The 17,723-nt window shown below is 57.0% G+C and overlaps 2 protein-coding genes across 2 annotated transcripts; one reads left to right on the top strand and one right to left on the bottom strand.

Annotated features, from left to right (window-relative positions):
- Positions 1 to 633: 633 nt before the first annotated feature.
- On the top strand, positions 634 to 10,805 carry LOC309681382 (bone morphogenetic protein 2-like; the record flags this gene model as incomplete). Its single annotated transcript, XM_082495247.1, has 8 exons — positions 634 to 839; positions 4,440 to 4,621; positions 5,203 to 5,261; positions 8,135 to 8,460; positions 8,577 to 8,713; positions 9,180 to 9,302; positions 9,796 to 9,994; positions 10,399 to 10,805. Exons 4-8 carry the CDS (start codon positions 8,145 to 8,147, stop codon positions 10,803 to 10,805), a joined length of 1,182 nt encoding a protein of 393 aa, XP_082351373.1. The 5' UTR covers positions 634 to 839; positions 4,440 to 4,621; positions 5,203 to 5,261; positions 8,135 to 8,144.
- Positions 10,806 to 12,980: 2,175 nt separating this feature from the next.
- LOC309681410 (potassium voltage-gated channel subfamily V member 2-like) lies at positions 12,981 to 15,890 on the bottom strand (the record flags this gene model as incomplete). Its single annotated transcript, XM_082495281.1, has 2 exons — positions 12,981 to 13,253; positions 14,640 to 15,890. The coding sequence occupies 2 exons, from the start codon at positions 15,888 to 15,890 to the stop codon at positions 12,981 to 12,983; spliced, it is 1,524 nt and encodes a 507-aa protein (XP_082351407.1).
- Between the last annotated feature and the right edge of the window lie 1,833 nt (positions 15,891 to 17,723).

The raw sequence follows: 17,723 nt of genomic DNA on the forward strand, positions 1-17,723 counted from the left end.
CACTTGTCCCACTGTTGTCACTGCTGTGGTACCTGCTGGTGCAACATCTTCCAGGCAGGCAGGTCCACGTTGCTTCCCCAGAGCTGTCATCACGCTGACCCTCCAGATCAGGACCCTGGGGCGAAACGAGGACTGCTTTAGCCCATACAGTTCAGCTGATTGTAGCAGGGTTTTGGGGAATGAACAGTGTTGATATCAACACTTGAGGGTGGTGAGGCACTGGAACAGGTTGCCCAGAGAGGTTGTTGAGGCCCCATCCCTGGAGGTGTTCAAGGCCAGGCTGGACGTGGCCTTGGGCAACCTGATCAAGTGGCAAGTGTCCCTGCCTATGGCAGGGGGGTTGGAACTCGATGATCTTCAAGGTCCTTTCCAACCTAAACCATTCTATGATTCTATGATCAATGTGTCACTGGGAAGAACAGCACCACAGCAATGCAGCGCTGTCACGCAGGGAGAAGGGAGTAAAAGCTCAGTCAGTTCTAGGTCAGAAAAGGTTTTTATCAGGGAGCTGATGCTGGAAGTTGTTCTCCGTGTCCTGTTTTTACCAGTGTATGTGCCCTATTCTGCGCAGCTGCAGGTTAGGCGTCCCGACTCGTCGCTGCGGGCGGGAGCCCCACGTTCCTGCCCTGCGGGTTCCTGCTGCGAGCCTGCCCGCCTGCATGTGGAGCGGCTCCTGCTCTTCGAAGGTGTTCGGGAGGTAGAGGTGGTCGATGGTTGTCACTGCAGCACGTGCCCCGAGGAATGTCTTCGTCTCCCAGCTCTGAAAATCTTCTTTCCAGACTCTCCCTGGGAGGTCACAGTCGACGTGGGGAAATGCTCTGACCCGACCTACAGCGCAGGTATAGGAGTGATGGGGAGCTCTCCTCCCTCCAGGAATATGGGGATGAGCCCTTCTGTGTGGGCAGCACCAACATCAGAGCTCAGAGCGTGATCTAACAACGCTCCGGTCTGCTACGCAAACCCTCTTTGCCTTAGGTGGGAATGGGATTGTAATTTTATACTGTTGGGGTTTGGGTTTTCTTTTCCCTTCTGTTGCTGGGCTCTTACAGCACAGGTCTGCAGGTGAGATGGCAATTCTCTGCCCCTGTGCATGGTGTGAGGGTGGAAATACAACCGCCTCACGTTACGGGGAAGTGTCCAGAGATCATAGAGAGTAAACCAGGCTGGGAAGGACCTTGGGGGTCTGCTCCAATGCCCCCACTCAAAGCAAGAAATACAACCTGCTGATAAAAGCTCTGCTGAACACAGACCACTTAGCAACCGCTAGAAAATGGAGTTTCCTTTCTGACAGGCTGAAATGCCCTTTCATCTCAGCACCAGTGAGCTACACTCAAGTTTCAAAAATCACTTGGAAATGGAAACTCCAAACTAAATCATTCCAGACAGGTCAAAACCTTCCACTGGGATAAAGCTGAACTGGTTTGTCCTGAATTGGTGTGCTGTCTTGTGAGTTCACGCATAAAATAACCTGAGAATTGCGTCAGTGAAGAGGAACTCATCCATTTTTATCAGAATGGAAAGTCGCGTTGATTTTCCATAACTGCTAGATAAAATCAATTTTCCGGGAATTTGCTGATGTCATTTTATTGGTGTTTCTGTATCTAAAACTATCCCGTTCAAACCTTCCTGGCAGCTCCTGTGACCCGGCTGTACACACTGAGGGGCCGGAGCGTGTCCAGAGAAGGGCAACGAAGCTGTGAGGGGTCTGGAGCACACATCCTGTGAGGAGCGGCTGAGGGAGCTGGGGGGGTTCAGCCTGGAGAAGAGGAGGCTGAGGGGAGACCTTCTCGCTCCCTACAGCTCCCTGAAAGGAGGGGGTAGTGAGGGGGAGATTGGTCTCTGCTCCTGAGGAACAGGCGATGGGACAAGAGGAAATGGCCTCGGGTTGCGCCAGGGGAGGTTTAGGATGGAGATTGGGGAAAATTTCTTCGCTGAGAGGGTTGTCAAGCACTGGAAGAGGCTGCCCAGGGCAGTGGTGGAGTCACCATCCCTGGAGGGATTTAACAGAGGGGCAGATGTGGTGCTGAGGGACATGGGTTAGTGGTGGGTTTGGCAGTGTCAGGTTGATGGTTGGACTTGATGATCTGAAAGGTCCTGTCGGACCCAGATGATTCTCTGATTCTAAGAACAGCCACTAGAGAGGGACAGAGACCAGTGCGAGTCCTGACGTGAGCCTGAAGAGCAGCGAAGGGGCCTGAGCTGGAGGGGCTGGGGAAGCCAGATGGGTGGTGGAGAGGACAACCCCCAAGGGGCTCTGCTTGCAGATTCGAGTCCCATCCTGGAGAGCTGGAGGAAGCTCCGCACACAGGTGTCCCCAGCCCTGCGGCTTCTGTAACCGGGCTGCCAGGCACAGCAAGTGGAGAAGAACATTAGGCAGTGTGAAGTGCTTTTTTCCAGAGGTGGGAGAATCAGCATTTACTTCCCAGACGTGTGACTGGAAGGTGCTGGACAGTGCTGTTGTCCCCAGGGTGGCTAATGGACGGTGGCTCATTCGGTGATAATGGCCCAGGGCTGGGAAATGTGGACTCGCCTCCAGCTTTGCCTCTGCCCTAGGGCAGGTCTCGGCACTTTCCTTCTGGATTTTCCCTGTAAAGTCAGGCTGACACTTTCAGTGTCATGTTAAAGACTGGCAATGTCAGCCGGGGGGCGGGGGAGTGTTAAAATCTCACCCAGAAATACTGGCTTCCAAAAATCGGTTGTCATTTTGTGTCCCACTCTTAAGGCATCCCAGAGACATTTGCTTTAAGAAAATGCTTTTCCCTCCCCTGAAATCACAGCCCCATCCTGGAACAAAGAGATCTCCTCCAGCTGAAGTAGCTGGTAGAGGGCAGGAAAATCTCACAACCATTTTAAAGCCAGGAACCAAACACAAACCCTGGAGGACCCGCACCCAAGGGCTGGGACAGGGCAAGACTAGGTCCTATTTAGAGCCAAAACCCAAGACTGACTTAGCCATCAACTTAGCCAACCTTCTTCCCCTCCTCTAGCTCACGCAACAGATTTTAATCCTAATTTACTTCGTGAGGGAGAGAAAAGCTGGGAGGTTTAGCAGATAAACTGTTTCTTTCTACGCAGAACATACGTTCCAACTTAGCCAGGCAGGACGGTCTGTGCCTGTTTTCTTCCAACTGGAGATGAGTTATTGCTGGAGGAGCCTCTGTCTCTCCTCTCCAGCTGCTGAGCCCCTGCCTGGGCCAGCCGGGACCTGCCACGGAGGCGGCGTGTCCTGGCCTGGAGGTGACACGGCAGCATGTCCACCCAAAGCCCCCCTTCACCCTGCTCACTGCACGGCTTCCTTAGCGATCGGACTGGGTATGTCAAAGCCGAAGATAACTTATTTTTGCCCTGGGAATTTTTCATTGAGTTAAAGCTTGAGTAGGGAAAGAAAAGGCAAAGCAGGACTGAGTCAGTCCTGCACCCCCAGAACTGGGGCCATCGCCTGCCTTCCCTTCCCTCCTCTCATCTACCAGGCTTCCTCCCTCCCACGACACGGGTAGGGCAGATGTAATAACTCAAGAGGAAACGGCCTCAGGTTGCGCCAGGGGAGGTTTAGGATGGAGATTAGGAAAAATTTCTTCACCAAAAGGGTTGTCAAGCACTGGAAGAGGCTGCCCAGGGCAGTGGTGGAGTCGCCATCCCTGGAGGGATTTAACAGAGGGGCAGATGTGGTGCTGAGGGACGTGGGTTAGTGGTGGGTTTGGCAGTGTCAGGCTGATGGTTGGACTCGGTGATCTGAAAGGTCCCTTCCAACCCAGACGATTCTCTGATACTATTCCAAATTGTGCTGGTGTGGGGAGATGCTGTCTCCATCACTGCAGCCCCGGCCAGCTCGTCTGCTTGAATGGAGAGCTGACAGCACAGCCCGAAGCAAATCCTTTGGAGGTGCCCATGGAATATATCTCCAGGAGAGCTGGGGACACTGGCTCCAGCATCCGAGAAGCCCGTGCAGGGCACAGTCCTCTGGCAAATCCAGAGAGAAATGCCAAATGAGTGAATGTTCAATAATGTTCCCCAGCTCCTTGGCGTGAGAGCATGCCTCTGGAAAATGCGCTGCCATGAATATTTTATGTTCAAAGACTTTTTTTTTTTCTCAAAGATAATGCGTAGTAGTTCAGGTTGTCTCCCTGGAGCTGGGGCTTTCACAGGGTCAGGTACAGGATTCGCAATCTCTGCCGAGAATAACCTCTCTCTGCCCTGTGGTCTGAAACGGAGACGGAGGAACAAAAGCTGTCGCTGAGACCCTGAGCTGGTGAGGGAACGAGTCCCAAACTCTCAACTGGGGACCCTCACAGAGAAAACGGCACTTTCCGTGCCGGGTGCTGGATGCTGGGGGCTGACGCCGCGTCTGTGCCGCAGGGCAGACCCCCGGCGAAGATGCTGCAGCCATAGTGGCCTCAGATGCAGCCCCGGGGTTAAATTTCCTTCTTGTTTCCTTGCAGATGGACTTTTCTGCCTGCCCACCAAGTTCAGCGCTGCTCTAGTCAAAACCCCACAGGGTGGGGAGGTGGTTCGGACGCTGGAGAACTGTGAAATGAAGGAAAAATGCTATCGCGTTTCCCAGGTGGAATATTATTACGAAATTGTGCACAACTCTGCGGGACACAGGGAGGAACGGCTCAAGGTTGGTCTCCTGCGGCTCAGCCTCCTCTCTGGTGGGTTCAGCTGTGAAGCTGCGCCCACGCCGGGGGGTGAGCAGCCGGGTGGATGCTCTGCCGTGGGCAGCTTCACCCTGGGAGAGCTAAGCACCCCTTTGGCCACAAACTATAGTGGTAAAAAAAATCTCACCTTTACATTATCTTATGTTATAAATGTGTTTCACTGCCACTGATTTGTGTGTACGTCAGGGCCGTAAAGTAACAAATGGCCTTTTCTTTGGGGTGAGGGTTTCTTTAAAAAAATAATTAAGGGAGCAGTGAGACATTTATTTTGAAAATTATTTAATCATTAAGTATGTCTTAAGCTCAGTTCAACGGAGACTCTGCTTCAACATACCTTTGTGCACAGGGACCTCTGACTCAAAAAACACTGGTGTGCCCCCAAAATACTTCTCCTTACGCGCTTTGCCTCGCTGCTGCGCTTTCTCAGGGCTGTATGTTCAGCCTGAGGATGGAGGGCGAGGTGACGGGCAGCCGGTCCCCTGGGGTGTCCCCAGCGAAGGTGCTGCAGGGGATTTTCACTCCTTTGTTTTGCAAATCTTTGCAGGAAATTGATGTGGGAAGGTGCTTGGGCAGCTGCTCCTCGGGGGATCCCTGCTTGCTTAGGTAAGCACAGCTGCCAGGATCCCACCCTCCTGGTTCCCCGGCGCATCCATGCACATCCAGAGGCAGACGGGAGCTTTCCCGCTCCTCTCACTTAACGCAGCTGCTGCTCCCGGGGCAGGACCGGGGAGGGTGACCCAGGAGCAGGTTTTGGGTGGCACCCGCAGCTCACCCTCAGAGCTGTGTCTAACCGTGAAGCTGCAGCAGAGCAGCGTTTGCAGCGGTGTTACAGCAACGCGCTGCTCCGTCGCTTCAAGGGATAAAGAAAAACCCGCTGATGATGATGCCGAATTTGGCCTGTTGGGGAACTTGTTATGGAGCTTGTGGTCCCTCATGGCAGCACACACAGATGGGAAGAGGGTCCTGACAGTGGCTTTCTCATACCGTTCCTGCTCCCTGCCTGCGATGCTGTGGAGCGGGAGGAGGAGGAAGAGGAGGGGGATGCTCTGGCGCAGGGTTGGTCCAGACAGTTGTTTCAGGCCAGGGGGGCAGCGCTGTGTGTCACTTGCAGACCCAGAAATGTGGTGAATGCAAAGGGAAGCAAACCAAACCACAAAGAAAGAAATAACCCCTGCTTTGCGCAGGCAGAGAAGGAGGAGACTGTTTGCTGAGCTACACCAGGAGTAAGGAGTAGATGGTGCCAGGGGAAGGCTGCCTCCCTTCTCCCCCACCCTGCCCGGGGTGATGAAACACGGGGCCCCGGGGCGTGGGGGAGCAGGGGACAAACTGGGTTTGTCTCTAACTGCAGGGAGTCCCAAGGCGGAGGGAAATGTCTGGTTTGGGCAGAAGCTGCCTCCAGCCACTGCAGCCCTCACCGGTATGACGTACACACGTTCAGGAGCCGCCGAGACCGCGTTCGCACCGTCCTTGCCATCCGGCAGTGCAAGTGCAGGGGGTAGCAGGGCTGGGGACCTGCAGGTGGGGCTCCTGCAAGACCCCCGCCAGACTGTCTGTAGTATATGTAAATGAGAGAAGGCTATTTTTTTGAATAAAAGCTGGTTTAAACAACGCTTGTATAAATGAATCCGCTGCAAAATGTTTTGCAGCTTGTAAAATTAACATCACGGGCAATTCACAGCTCCTCCGGGCTCCGCTGTGCAGCTCCCCCTCCGTTTGCCCGAGCATCCCGGGAGGATGCGGCGCACGCGGAGGGATGCAGCCGCCTGGCACGGGCCGGGGGGTGGCATGGGCCCAGCTGCTCCGATTTACAAAAGGGGAAGCAGGAGAGGCAAACAGGCAGGTAGGCGTGTTGGGGCAGAGATGTCCCCTCTACAGGCAGCCCCAGTTATCCTGCAGGACACGCCGCTGCCACTGGTGAGCTGGGAAGAGGAAGGAAAGGATGCAGAGGATATGAATAGTTTCCTCTATCAATTAATTCAAGCCTGTCATTGCCTCCCTGCCTATTTTGGGTAATTAACAGCCCTTTTATCCACCAAACGTTGGGTTAGATTAAATTATAGACACCAATGGGGCAAGTAGCCTTCAGCTTGTCTCCTATCGCATTGGCCTGGAAGTGCTTTGGCCGGGGACCACTGCTCGCTCCCTGCTGGCAGACAGACAGATGGACAGTGCTGGCTCTGCTCCTGCACCTTCCCCTCTCCGTGCCAAGCCTCTCGCAGAGCCCGTACCTGTGGGCATCATTCGCAGGGGATTTCCCTGTAAGATCTAACAGGCTTTTCTGATTCTGCTCTTTCTCTCTGCTGCGCTGGTGGGTATTGTATAAGGCAGGACAGTCTGTGCCTGTTTCCTTCCAACTGGAGATGAGTTATTGCTGGAGGAGCCTCTGTCTCTCCTCTCCAGCTGCTGAGCCCCTGCCTGGGCCAGCCGGGACCTGCCACGGAGGCGGCGTGTCCTGGCCTGGAGGTGACACGGCAGCGAAGATGTGGGCTTTTGGTATATCCACCCAAAGTGGGTAATGTATAATGCTATTTTTTTTCCGTTCCATCACATGGTATTAAAACAGACGGCAAATGTAAAGAGTCCAAGTGCACTGTGTCAACACATCCACCTTCAACCCGGTTTCTCTGTGATTGGGGAATAAGAGCAAAAGAATTGGCTTTTATCCCATAATCCGCTGTGCGTAGGGTTCTCCTGATATTTCATTAATATCGAGCATTCAGGAATTAGCAGCAAAGGCCTTTTAATCCCCAGGAAGCCAAACTGGCTATTTTTTTTTAAAAGACAAAGCTTGATTTCGGTTCGGTTCCTCCTGCTGCTGAGTTACTGCCACAGCCCAGGGCCCGGCAGCGCTGTGGGGGGGAAGCTGCAGCCCCCAGGGCTGCCCGTTCTCTGCTGGAAACCCATTTTGCCCCGTGGCCTCGGCTCGCCGGGCTCCTTTCCACGGGCATCGCAGTGGGGAGCGTAGGGGGACGTGCAGCCCGGGCCACCCCTGCTGCCTGAAGGGTCCCTGGGCACTTGATAGGGACATGGGATGGGGACAGCGGTGTGACACTGAGCCCCCCTCGATCCTCCTCGCTCCCCACCGCGGCTGCGGTGTGGGGGAAGCAGGAGCTGCTGCAGGAGGAAGGGGATGCTCGTCCAGCCCGCTCAGCTCTCGGAGGGGCTGCATTCCTCCACACAAAGGTCCTCCTGTTTGTCCCATTAGTGCCATCATTAAAAACCAGTTAGTCTCCTACGGAGAGCAAACGCAGCCCAGCCGGGACCTTGTCGAGGGGCTACACAGCCCCAGACCCCCGTGTCCCCCGCCAGCCCCCGGGAGCGCTGGGGTGAACCCTCCTCCCCTCCCGCTTGTGTACTGGGGCTAATTGGTGCAGGGTGCCCAGGAGCCCAGCTTCGCACCTTGTTAGCATGGCAATTAGCTCTCTTTACCCTCCTGATTGCTCATGTGCATATTTGACTCCAGTCCATCTTTCCAGCGAGTTATAAATGCAGCACCGGGGAGGCAGTGGGGAGAGGAGCTGGAGCAGCGACAGCAGAGCCATGCTGGGGACTGTCCTGCTGTTGCTGGCCCTGGCCAAACCCGTGTGCCCGAGTCCGGACAGCGCGGTGAGCTGGCGGGCCGAGGCGCTGAAGAGGCTGCTGGAGGTCTTTGGCATGGAAGACCCTCCACCCCCCCCAGCTCATTTCAAGCAGCCGCCGCAGTACATGGTGGATCTATTCAACACCGTCGCCAATGCAGACGGTGTCACCAAGAACCCCGACATCCTGGAGGGCAACACAGTCCGCAGCTTCTTGGATAAAAGTAAGGACGGGGGGTCCCTGCGGTACTGGGGACGGGGCTGCGGGAAGGGGCCAAGTGTGGCTGGTGGAGGTGCCATCCCTCGTTTGGCTCCGCTTCCCAACTGTCCTTCCCTGCAGCTCATGGTGAGAAGATGAGGTTCCTCTTCGTCCTCTCCAGTGTAGCCAAGAACGAGAAGATCCTGACAGCAGAGCTGCATCTCTTCCGCCTCTGGCCGAGGGCCACTGACGGGCCCAAAAGGCACCACTTCTGCCAGGTGAGGAGGGGGAAGGGACGGAGGCAGGATGGGGACTGGGATGGGGACAGGGATGGGATGAGGATGAGGATGAGGATGAGGATGAGGATGGAGATGGAGATGGGGGTGGGGATGGAGATGGGGGTGGGGATGAGGATGGAGATGGGGGTCAGAATGGAGACAGGGAAGGGGATGTGCCCCATCCTGTGCCGCAGGATGCTATGCCGTGGTCACTTGCCTGCAGAGGGAGCACGGTCTGGCTCCATGAAATTCATACAACCGAAGTGTCACTGTGTTGCACAATCACAATGATTTATTCATGGAAGCTCCTTAAATGTCATTCTGATTTGTGCACACACCGGCCAAGGCACTAACGGGTTGTGACAAATCCAAGCTGCCAACTCCCCCATCTCCCACCTTTTTTCTTCCCCAGTACCTATGGCCTCTTTCCCCTCTGGTGGTAACCTCCCTTTGCTGCCTTCCCCAGGTCAGTGTCTACCAAGTGCTGGAGAAGAGTGAGCCGGACGCCCCCGGAGGGAAGAAGCTGCTGGCAGCCAGGCTGGTCTCGCTGCAGGGCTCGGGCTGGGAGGTCTTTGCCATCACGCAGGCTGTGAGTGCTTTTCCCCGTTTGGGGTTCAGGTGGCACAGAGGGGGTTTGTGTGATGGAGCTTTTTTTTTTTTTTTAACCCATTTCAACCCCAGCAGCCTTTTGGGCTCCAATGCAACTTGCTCTCCATGCTCTCCGCAGCAACGTGGGGGGATACGGCCTTTGGGAGGGGGGGGTAAGAGCCCTGCCAAGAGCCCCGGGGGCTGCTCCGTCCCGCCCCAGACCAGTCCCGCTGCTCCACAGGTAATGCCGGTGCTGGTTTCTTGCCACGGTGTCCCCTGTGCCACAGCGCCGGAGCAGCACGTCCCCTTTGCGCGGCTGCCAGGGCAGCACCCGGGGCTGGGGGATGGACTGTGGCCGTGGGGGGGGTCCCAGTTCACGCCACCGCACTGCTGACAGGGCGCTGCGTCTGCTGGCCTGGCACTGCCGGGGGCACACCGATGCTGTGCCTGTCGCAGCCTCTGGCGCTGCATTGACACCGGTTTGGGCTCTCCAGGTTCGCGAATGGACGGAAGACGAAAGCAGCAACCAGGGTTTGCTGGTGACGGTTCAGGGCCTGGGCGGGAGCCCACTGGACCCCCCCCCACTGCAGTTCGCGTCTGGCAGGGACCACCACGAGAGCAAGAAGCCCATGCTGGTCCTGTTCACGGACGACGGGCGCCGGGGAGCGTCCCTGCCCATGACCGGCTTCCCAGGTGGGTCCCGTCCGCTGCGGCACGGCTCCCTCGGTGCTGCCGTCCCCTCGCCCTTGGGGTGCTCCATGCAGGTGGGCTCCTGCAGATCCAAAGCTCCTTCTCCAGCCCGAGGGAGAGGCCATCTCCTTTCTGGTTTGGTCCGCGCAGGGGTGCAGGCTCCCAGACATAAATCTGAATTTCGCTTGTCCTGATGAGTGCGGGCGTGGGGCTGTGAGGTTGTCACCTCCTGGTGGCTCTGCCGGGGCTGGTGACAGTCTGTGACCGAAGGGCTCGCTGCACCCGACGGCTGCAGACAAAACCTGTTGGGGAGGGGGGGCTGGGGAGGGCAGGGGGGGCTGCGCCGCGTTCTCCCTCCTCCCAGGCTCATGTGATGGCTAATGGCATCGGGTCCTCGTTTCTGGCAGATTTACAGCCTCAGGCTCCCGTTCTCCCCGCAAAGATGCCGGTGCCCAAACTGGCCGGGCCGCGCAGCACGCGCTCGCTGGACCGGCTCCAGCCCTGCCAGAGGCATCCCTTGTCCGTGGACTTTGAGGAGATCGGCTGGTCCGGTTGGATCATCTCACCGCGGGGATACAACGCTTACCACTGCAAGGGCTCCTGCCCCTTCCCGCTGGGCGAGAACATGCGGCCGACGAACCACGCCACCGTGCAATCCATCATCAACGCCCTCAAGCTGAGCGAGGGCGTCAGCAGCCCCTGCTGCGTGCCCGACAAACTCTACTCCATCAACCTCCTCTACTTCGACGACGATGAGAACGTGGTCCTCAAGCAGTACGATGACATGGTGGCCGGGAGCTGCGGCTGCCACTGAAGCGGGCAGAGCCGGAAGGTGGAAACGCTGCAGCGGCGCTGGCTGCTCCCTCCGGAGCATCTCTATGGGAGGTCTCTGTCCTACAAAACTCCCCAAAAGAGACCAGGGTGAGGAAAGCAAGGGGTGCACAGCTCTGCTGGGGGTGGCATCACCCCCTGGTAGTGCCCAGGAAGGCTGAGAGCACAGCTCTGATTAAATCGACCTGAGCGAGCCCGTGTGACTCGGCAGCACGGTGACAGCGGCTCCGTTTCGGGGTGCCCTGCGTGGGAGCGCAGGTTTCCTTGTCCCGGCAGAGGCTTCCCGCAGGCTGTACTATATGTATATAGCAAGAGCACTAATATATGACAGAAACCGCCTGTACAGTGGCCTGTAAATGTCTGTACATTTCTGCATTGTTGTGACTTGTAAAATGAATTCAGAGGAACTATTAAACATGCCGTTCTCCGAAGGGCTGCTTGTGGGACCGCTGCCCGGGTCAGGGCTGGCCGAGGCCGAGCAAACACCCTGCGGGCACGGAGGGGTGCGAGCAGAGAGGAGACGGTCCAGCCGCAGCGCAGTGTCTGGGGGACACGGGGTTGGGTGGCTGAGCCCCATTCCTTGGAAGCCAAATGATCTCCAGATCCATCAGCCAGCCCAAAAAGAGGGGGGGGGGGGATCCCCAAGCAGCTGATGGGGACACATGGAAGGACGCAGTGACGGGGTCAGGGGGTGAGGGGCAACGCGGAGGTGCCCAGAAGTGAAGCTGTTGGGGTGGGGGTGGGGGATGGGGAAGGATGGCTCTGGGAGAAGATGGCCGGAGGAGGCTGCGCTGTGCCCAGGGGGACGGTTCCTCATGGAAGAGGAATGGGGTGGAAAACAGCAGACCGACGTTGCGGGGTCAGGTCGGGTCGGTACAGAGGGCGGCTGTCGATGTGGGTACCAGGGAGTGGGTGCAGGCACTGGGGGGGGTGGGGGGGTGGATCAGGGCAGGGGTCCCCATCTTGCACTCTCTGGCACAGACCCCTGTCCCCTGCGGTCCGGCACTCGGCGCCAGCGTGGCCGTCCCTGCCAGAGGGCTCAGCCCCTCCACGCCTCTTTCCAACAGTTTGCAACAGCAGCGGCTTAACGGTGGTCCCAGGCTGACACCAGGACACCACCCGGCCCCCCACCAGCAGCTCTTCATCTCCAAGCCCCGCTTGCAGGTGACCAAATCCCACCCTGGCCTGGCGGCCACCAGTTCCCTCCCACTGCTCACCCAAAAGCAGCACCCACGGCTGTCGGCCCTTCCCCGCCACTGCCTGCCCTGCAGCCTGGGGTCCCTCTCCCCATCCCACCCCGGGGAAGGGCGAGTGCCCCCCCAGGGAGCCCATTGACTAGATACGGTCCCACACCAGAGGGAAAATCCTTCCCCTGTGCTCCGCAGATGTCTCCCCCTCTGTCACTGGGGTGTGAACAATGAGCAGAGCCACCAGTGTGTTCTGAGCACATGTGGACATCCCAACTCCTCCTCCAACACACCCAGGGCCAGGCACCTCATCCCCTAAATCAACACCCCAACGGGCTCACCTGTGTCCCGCGAGAGGCCCCTCCTCCCACCGATGAGCAGGAGAGGTGTTTTTAAGCCCCCGGGGAAACGTCCCCTCCTCACCCCCAAATTAGGAGCAGTTTATTGAGTTACACAAAGCAGCTGGCCAATAATCTAAGACAATTAATGGGTTTTTGGCCTGGTTTATTAAATGTCCGTTGCTGGGGATGCTGTGGCTGCCGGCTCCGTGCCCCCGGGGTGCCCGCAGCTCCTATCGCAGCAGCATCCCAAGCCGGGACAGTGCCCCTGGTCTCCTAGGGAAGTGGGAAACAAAGCGGGTTTGGCCGGAAGGATGCACGGCTGCAGTCTTTTCTGTGCCGTACAGCCATCCTGCCTTGGCCGTACAGCGAGCTGGTCCTTCACTGACCGCCCTGCGGGACAGCAGGCTCCAGCACGCAATATTGAGGAAGGTCACAGCACAGTCACGGGCACATTTCATCCCTCCAAACAGCCCGAGCTGTCAGTGGCACCTGTACAACAGAAGCCGCTGCGACTCGCTGCTCGCTCTCCCAGAGTGTCCCCAGGGGACAGGACCTGCTGGAGGGACAGTCAGGCTGGAGGGCAGGACACGTCATGGTGGTGGCAGTGTCCAGGTAGCAAAGGGCCGGTGGTCAGTGGTGACAGCGGGGGTCAGCTCTGCAGCACTCCGACAGCTTCCGCATGACTCGCTCCTTCAGGCGGATCCTCTTGGAGAGTTTGAGCGAGTGGCCGGTCTCGTTCTCATGGGCCTTCAGCTTGGCGTAGTAGTCAGAAAACTTGTTGTAGAGGATGGAGATGGGCATGCCATTGAGGATGATGCCAAAGGAGATGCAGCCAAACGCCACCACCCTGCCGAGCAGCGTGTCGGGCACGGTGTCCCCGTAGCCCACAGTGGAGAGGCTGACCTGGGCGAGGAAGGGAAAGGATAAAATCCTACGTGAACAAGCTCAGCAGACTCTGCCCGTGCTGGGACCCTCTGCCCCTGCGTGGGAGCTGGGTATCACCTGAGAACGGTGTGGCACCCGGACTGCAGCCAGCTTGGCTGTCCCTGCGCGGCCGGGGCTCAGCTTCCCGGGCTTGGAGAGCCCAAGGACAGGGCAGGATGAGGCCCCGACAGACCAGAGACAAGCCTCCCTGCTCCCTCCTCTCCTTCGCGTGTGTCCCTTCAAAAGCAGCAGGACATCACCATGCTGAAGTTTCCCCAGCAGCCAGACTGTCTGCTGGAGCTTCCTGCCCCCACCGAGCAGTGGCTCCGGTGCTTCCTGGCCATGAGCTGCCCGGTCCCACAGGAACGAAGCTTCCCGGACCCACTCTCCAAAGGGAAACAGAAGTGCTGCCCAGGAACACACCCGGAGGAACCGCGTTCGGATGCGCCCGGAGCAGGACTATGGGGGACAGGGTGAGAGCTGGGGCAGAGAGGTTTGGGCTTTGCCTGGAGCCGTGCTGACCGGGGAGAGGATCAGCCCGTGACATTTAAATACTCAAATCTGGCAATTTTACTAAGTGATTTTGCACTTCCTCGAGGAGGGATGAATTTGAAGCAGGCAGCCTGTGGTGGCCAAGGGGGATTATAAGAGCAGAAGTGATCTGTGGGATCATTTCATCCGTAAATCAAAATGCCCTCATAACCCCTGGCTCTCAAGTGCTTTAGCAGCTCCTCATCCCGGAGGTAATCCCGGGTTTATTATAGCGCTCGGCTCAGCAGCACTGCCGGCTCCCGGCACGAGCAGGGCAGCGAACAAGGGCTGCAGCACGCCCCGGTCTGTGTCCTCTCGCAGGACACGGGCTGAGGCAGGGTGTCACCGTGGTTCCTGCATGCAGTCCTGCATCCCCAGGCTCAGCCCCACAAGCTCTGAGTCTCTCACGCTGCCCAAACCCCGCCGGGCCGCAGTGCCGCACAACCACCAGGCTGTCCCGGGCAGCTGTCCTTGTGCCCACGGAGTCTGAACCACATCCACCCAACACCTGGGTCCCCTGACAGATAAAGCCCGGGCTGAGTTACATCCCCCTTGTCGCTAAGCTAGGCCTGGAGGTTCTGAGGCCACCACCTCTGTCCCACCAACTCACCCCAGCACCAGCTTTTGAGCCTCTGAGCTTAGTCCAAATCTCTGATTTCTTTCCTGAGAGCATGCAGGGCTCTGGGTTTCCCACTATGGCTGAGCTGGTGGGAAGACCGAGCACTTTTCTCCCTCCTGGCCAGCAGCAGTGGAGAATCCCTCAAGCCCCAGGGCAGCCCCCTACCCACGGAGCCTCCCCCCACCCTTCTCTGGAAGAAGGTGCTTACACCTTACCGCTGCCCACCACCATGTGCAGGGAATACTGGTGAAGTTGGTGCCTGGGACATCATGTTCCACTGAGTGCATGAGAGCAGAGAAGGTGAAGACCCCCATGGCGATGAAGAGGAAGAGGCAGCACACCTGCTGGTAGCACTGGCGTAGGGTGAAGCCGAAGGCCCGGAGGCCGGTGGAGTGGCGCGCCAGCTTGAGGATGCGGAAGATCCTCATGAGCTTGATGAGCTTGAGGACTTTGCCCAGCTTGCTCACATTCTCCACCTTGTGCAGTTCCTCGTGGTAAAGCGTGTCTGCTTCATCCAGATTTTCAAAGAGGATCTGGATGTAAAAGGGCAGGATGGCAACCAGGTCTACAGCATTAAACGCTGCCCGCAAAAAGTTCTTGAAGCTGGAGGAGGATAAAAGCCGCATGAGGTATTCGGAGGTGAAGAAGATGGCACAGATCATCTCCAACCGCTCCATCCACATCTTCCCTGTCTTGTGTTTCATCTCTTCCACTGTGCTCAGCGTCATGCCCACGATGGAGATAAGCACAAAGAAGCTTGACATGACAGCAATGATCTTGGCTGGGACAGAAGAGAACGGGTTCTCAATGAGGTTCCAGATCATCTTCCGAAACCGTCCCAGAAATTTGCCATCAAACTGCTGGGCTGAGTCCAGGGGCTCCAGTTCTGCCTCCAGCTCCTTCTGTATTTTCAGGTACTCGCTGAGTTCATCCTGCTTTTCCTCAAACAGGATCCGGCAGCAGCGTTGGGAGTACTTCAGATGGATTCCCCAGTACTCGATTTCCTCCACAAAGTTACTGGGGCACATCTCATCCATTATCCACAGGACCCCGCTGCGGTAGAAGTGGAAGATGTAGTGGAAAATGGAAGGATCTCTGTCAAAGAAGTATTCATTCTTCTGCACTGAGTAGTCATCGCAGAGCTGCAGCTTCTTCGTAGGGTCTGTATAAAGGGCGAGCTTCCCAAGCCTGGTGATGGGGTACCGTGCCGCTACCTTGTTAGCTATCTGGAACAATTTGCCACCAACATTAATGTTGAGCAAGTACCTGTTCCTTTGGATGGGCGTCTTGCTTTTCTCCTGCTTTCTGTCCGTCACGTTCTGCATGGAGCTCCATCGCTTTACCAGGCTGTCCTGCGCAAACGGGATGTGGACTTCCTCTTCCTGCAGTGTCCGGCAGCAGCCCCAGCGATGCCCTATCTTCAGGCTGGCAGAGAGACTCGCACGCCTCGTCCCCAGCTGCCTCATCGTGCCTGACCCTCCGAAGCAGTGATTCCTGCTACGGGCCGTGGGACGGCAGCTCTGCTTTCATGGGACGGCTCCCACCCGGCGTACGCTGACCGGGACAAGTACCGTGCGCTCAGAGGAGCAGTGGTGAGCTGCTGCCCGAGGGGCACTGGCCGTGTCACGATGCCACGTGGCACCTGCCAGGTTCCCAAAGCCGATTGCTTATCAGATCGCGGTTTGCATTGTAGGAGTCGGAGGCCGCTAAGTGTCCGCTCCTTAAGACAATAATGAGATTGAGGCCCTTATGTAAGGAACTATTTCCAGCTCTCCACTTCTCTTTTCCCTTATTCTGGTCTTATTAACTGTTTGTGTTTGTCACACACTACCCCCTTTCCAAGGAGGACATCCACGATAGCAAGTTGAAAAGAAAGCACGAACTCGCCTTGGGTTGAACCCTGAAAGACCCCGTGCCCTGAAAGGCACAGAAAGGTGCAGACATGCGGGATTTCTACCAGCTTTGTACCCCCACAACAGATGCTGCTCTTGGCACCAGTCGCCCATTAAGCACACGAGCGCTAATGCAGCTGCCCCTGCTCTGTCAGCTGTCATAGCTCAGAGAAGGGAAACGGTTGTTACCGCCCAGCTCATCCCGCAAAGCCCCGGAGCGCAGATTTACTGGGGAAGAGGTGAAGAAACCATGTCGCCCTCCACGCAGTGCCCGAGCGGATCCCCACCATGACAGGTTGGTCCTGCACCGCTGCCCTGTGCCACCGGCTCGTCACACCGGCCTTCAGCCCCATTACTGCCACAGGCAGGGGCAGGAACGTGGAACGGGACACTGGAAATGCAAGTACACAGTAAAAGTTCTCCTGAACTACAGGGAGTGAAGAGGAGGAAACAACCCTTTGGATCGGCAAGCAAAAGGGGAACCAAAATTAAGTGGGCTGATCATTGGTGTCTTACCCAGAAACACAACCCTACCTCAGCATGTAAAACATCACATTGATTTCCATTAACTGATCTAATTAAATACAGAGACCTGGCGCACAAAGCTGCTGAAAAGCAGCTCAGGCTCCGCTACAATTGAAGTCTCTGAGCCTGGGGATTAGGACAATAAAAATGCTTCTGGCACTGGACAGAGGAAGGGAAATTGCTGTCACAAACACGGCCCCAAGTTTTGGCACAAGACCCATAAAAACGTGTTTCTCTCAACACCGAAACATTCAGCTCAGGGATCAGTAAGGAAGAACCGGCATGATCTTGCAGCGGGAAGAGGCTGCGACCGCTGAGTTTACCCACCAGCCTTGCTCTGCCCCGCGTAACAGAACCGCACGTCTGCGCTGGGCAACGCGAGGATGACCCGGGACAGGCTGGTGACAGCCAACTGCTGCCACATGGCTCCGACAGCACAAGCACTGCTACCAGCCCGAGCTCAGCCCCGTCCTGCTGGGATTTCCGAAGCACCGTCCGGCTCTGCTGGGCACCCCCTCCTTTCACTTGCTCTAATGAAGAAGGAACAAGCTCACACAGTTTAAAGTTTTGCACCTATTCTCAGCTAAGCTTCTTCCACTTGTCATGACTTCCCCAGTAGCAGCACCGGTGCCAGTGCCAGCTGTTTCTCTTGCCTCCACCCACTCCATTCACTCTGCTCCCTGTATTTCATTTTCACTATTACAGCCGATGTGTGCTGGAGTCACTTCGGTCCCAGGCAGGCACAGCAGCTTTCCCTGTCCGCCCACGCCAGCCCAACCACCACAAATCCCTCTTTCCCAGGATGTGACAATCCAAAGGTGGTGCCTTTGGATTGATGGCCTCCCAACTACAGAATTCAGGCAAATGCACAAATCCAAGAAA

The sequence above is a fragment of the Vanellus vanellus genome, assembly GCF_965231255.1.
Source record: "Vanellus vanellus genome assembly, chromosome: 25".
NCBI classification, from domain to species: Eukaryota; Metazoa; Chordata; class Aves; order Charadriiformes; family Charadriidae; genus Vanellus; species Vanellus vanellus.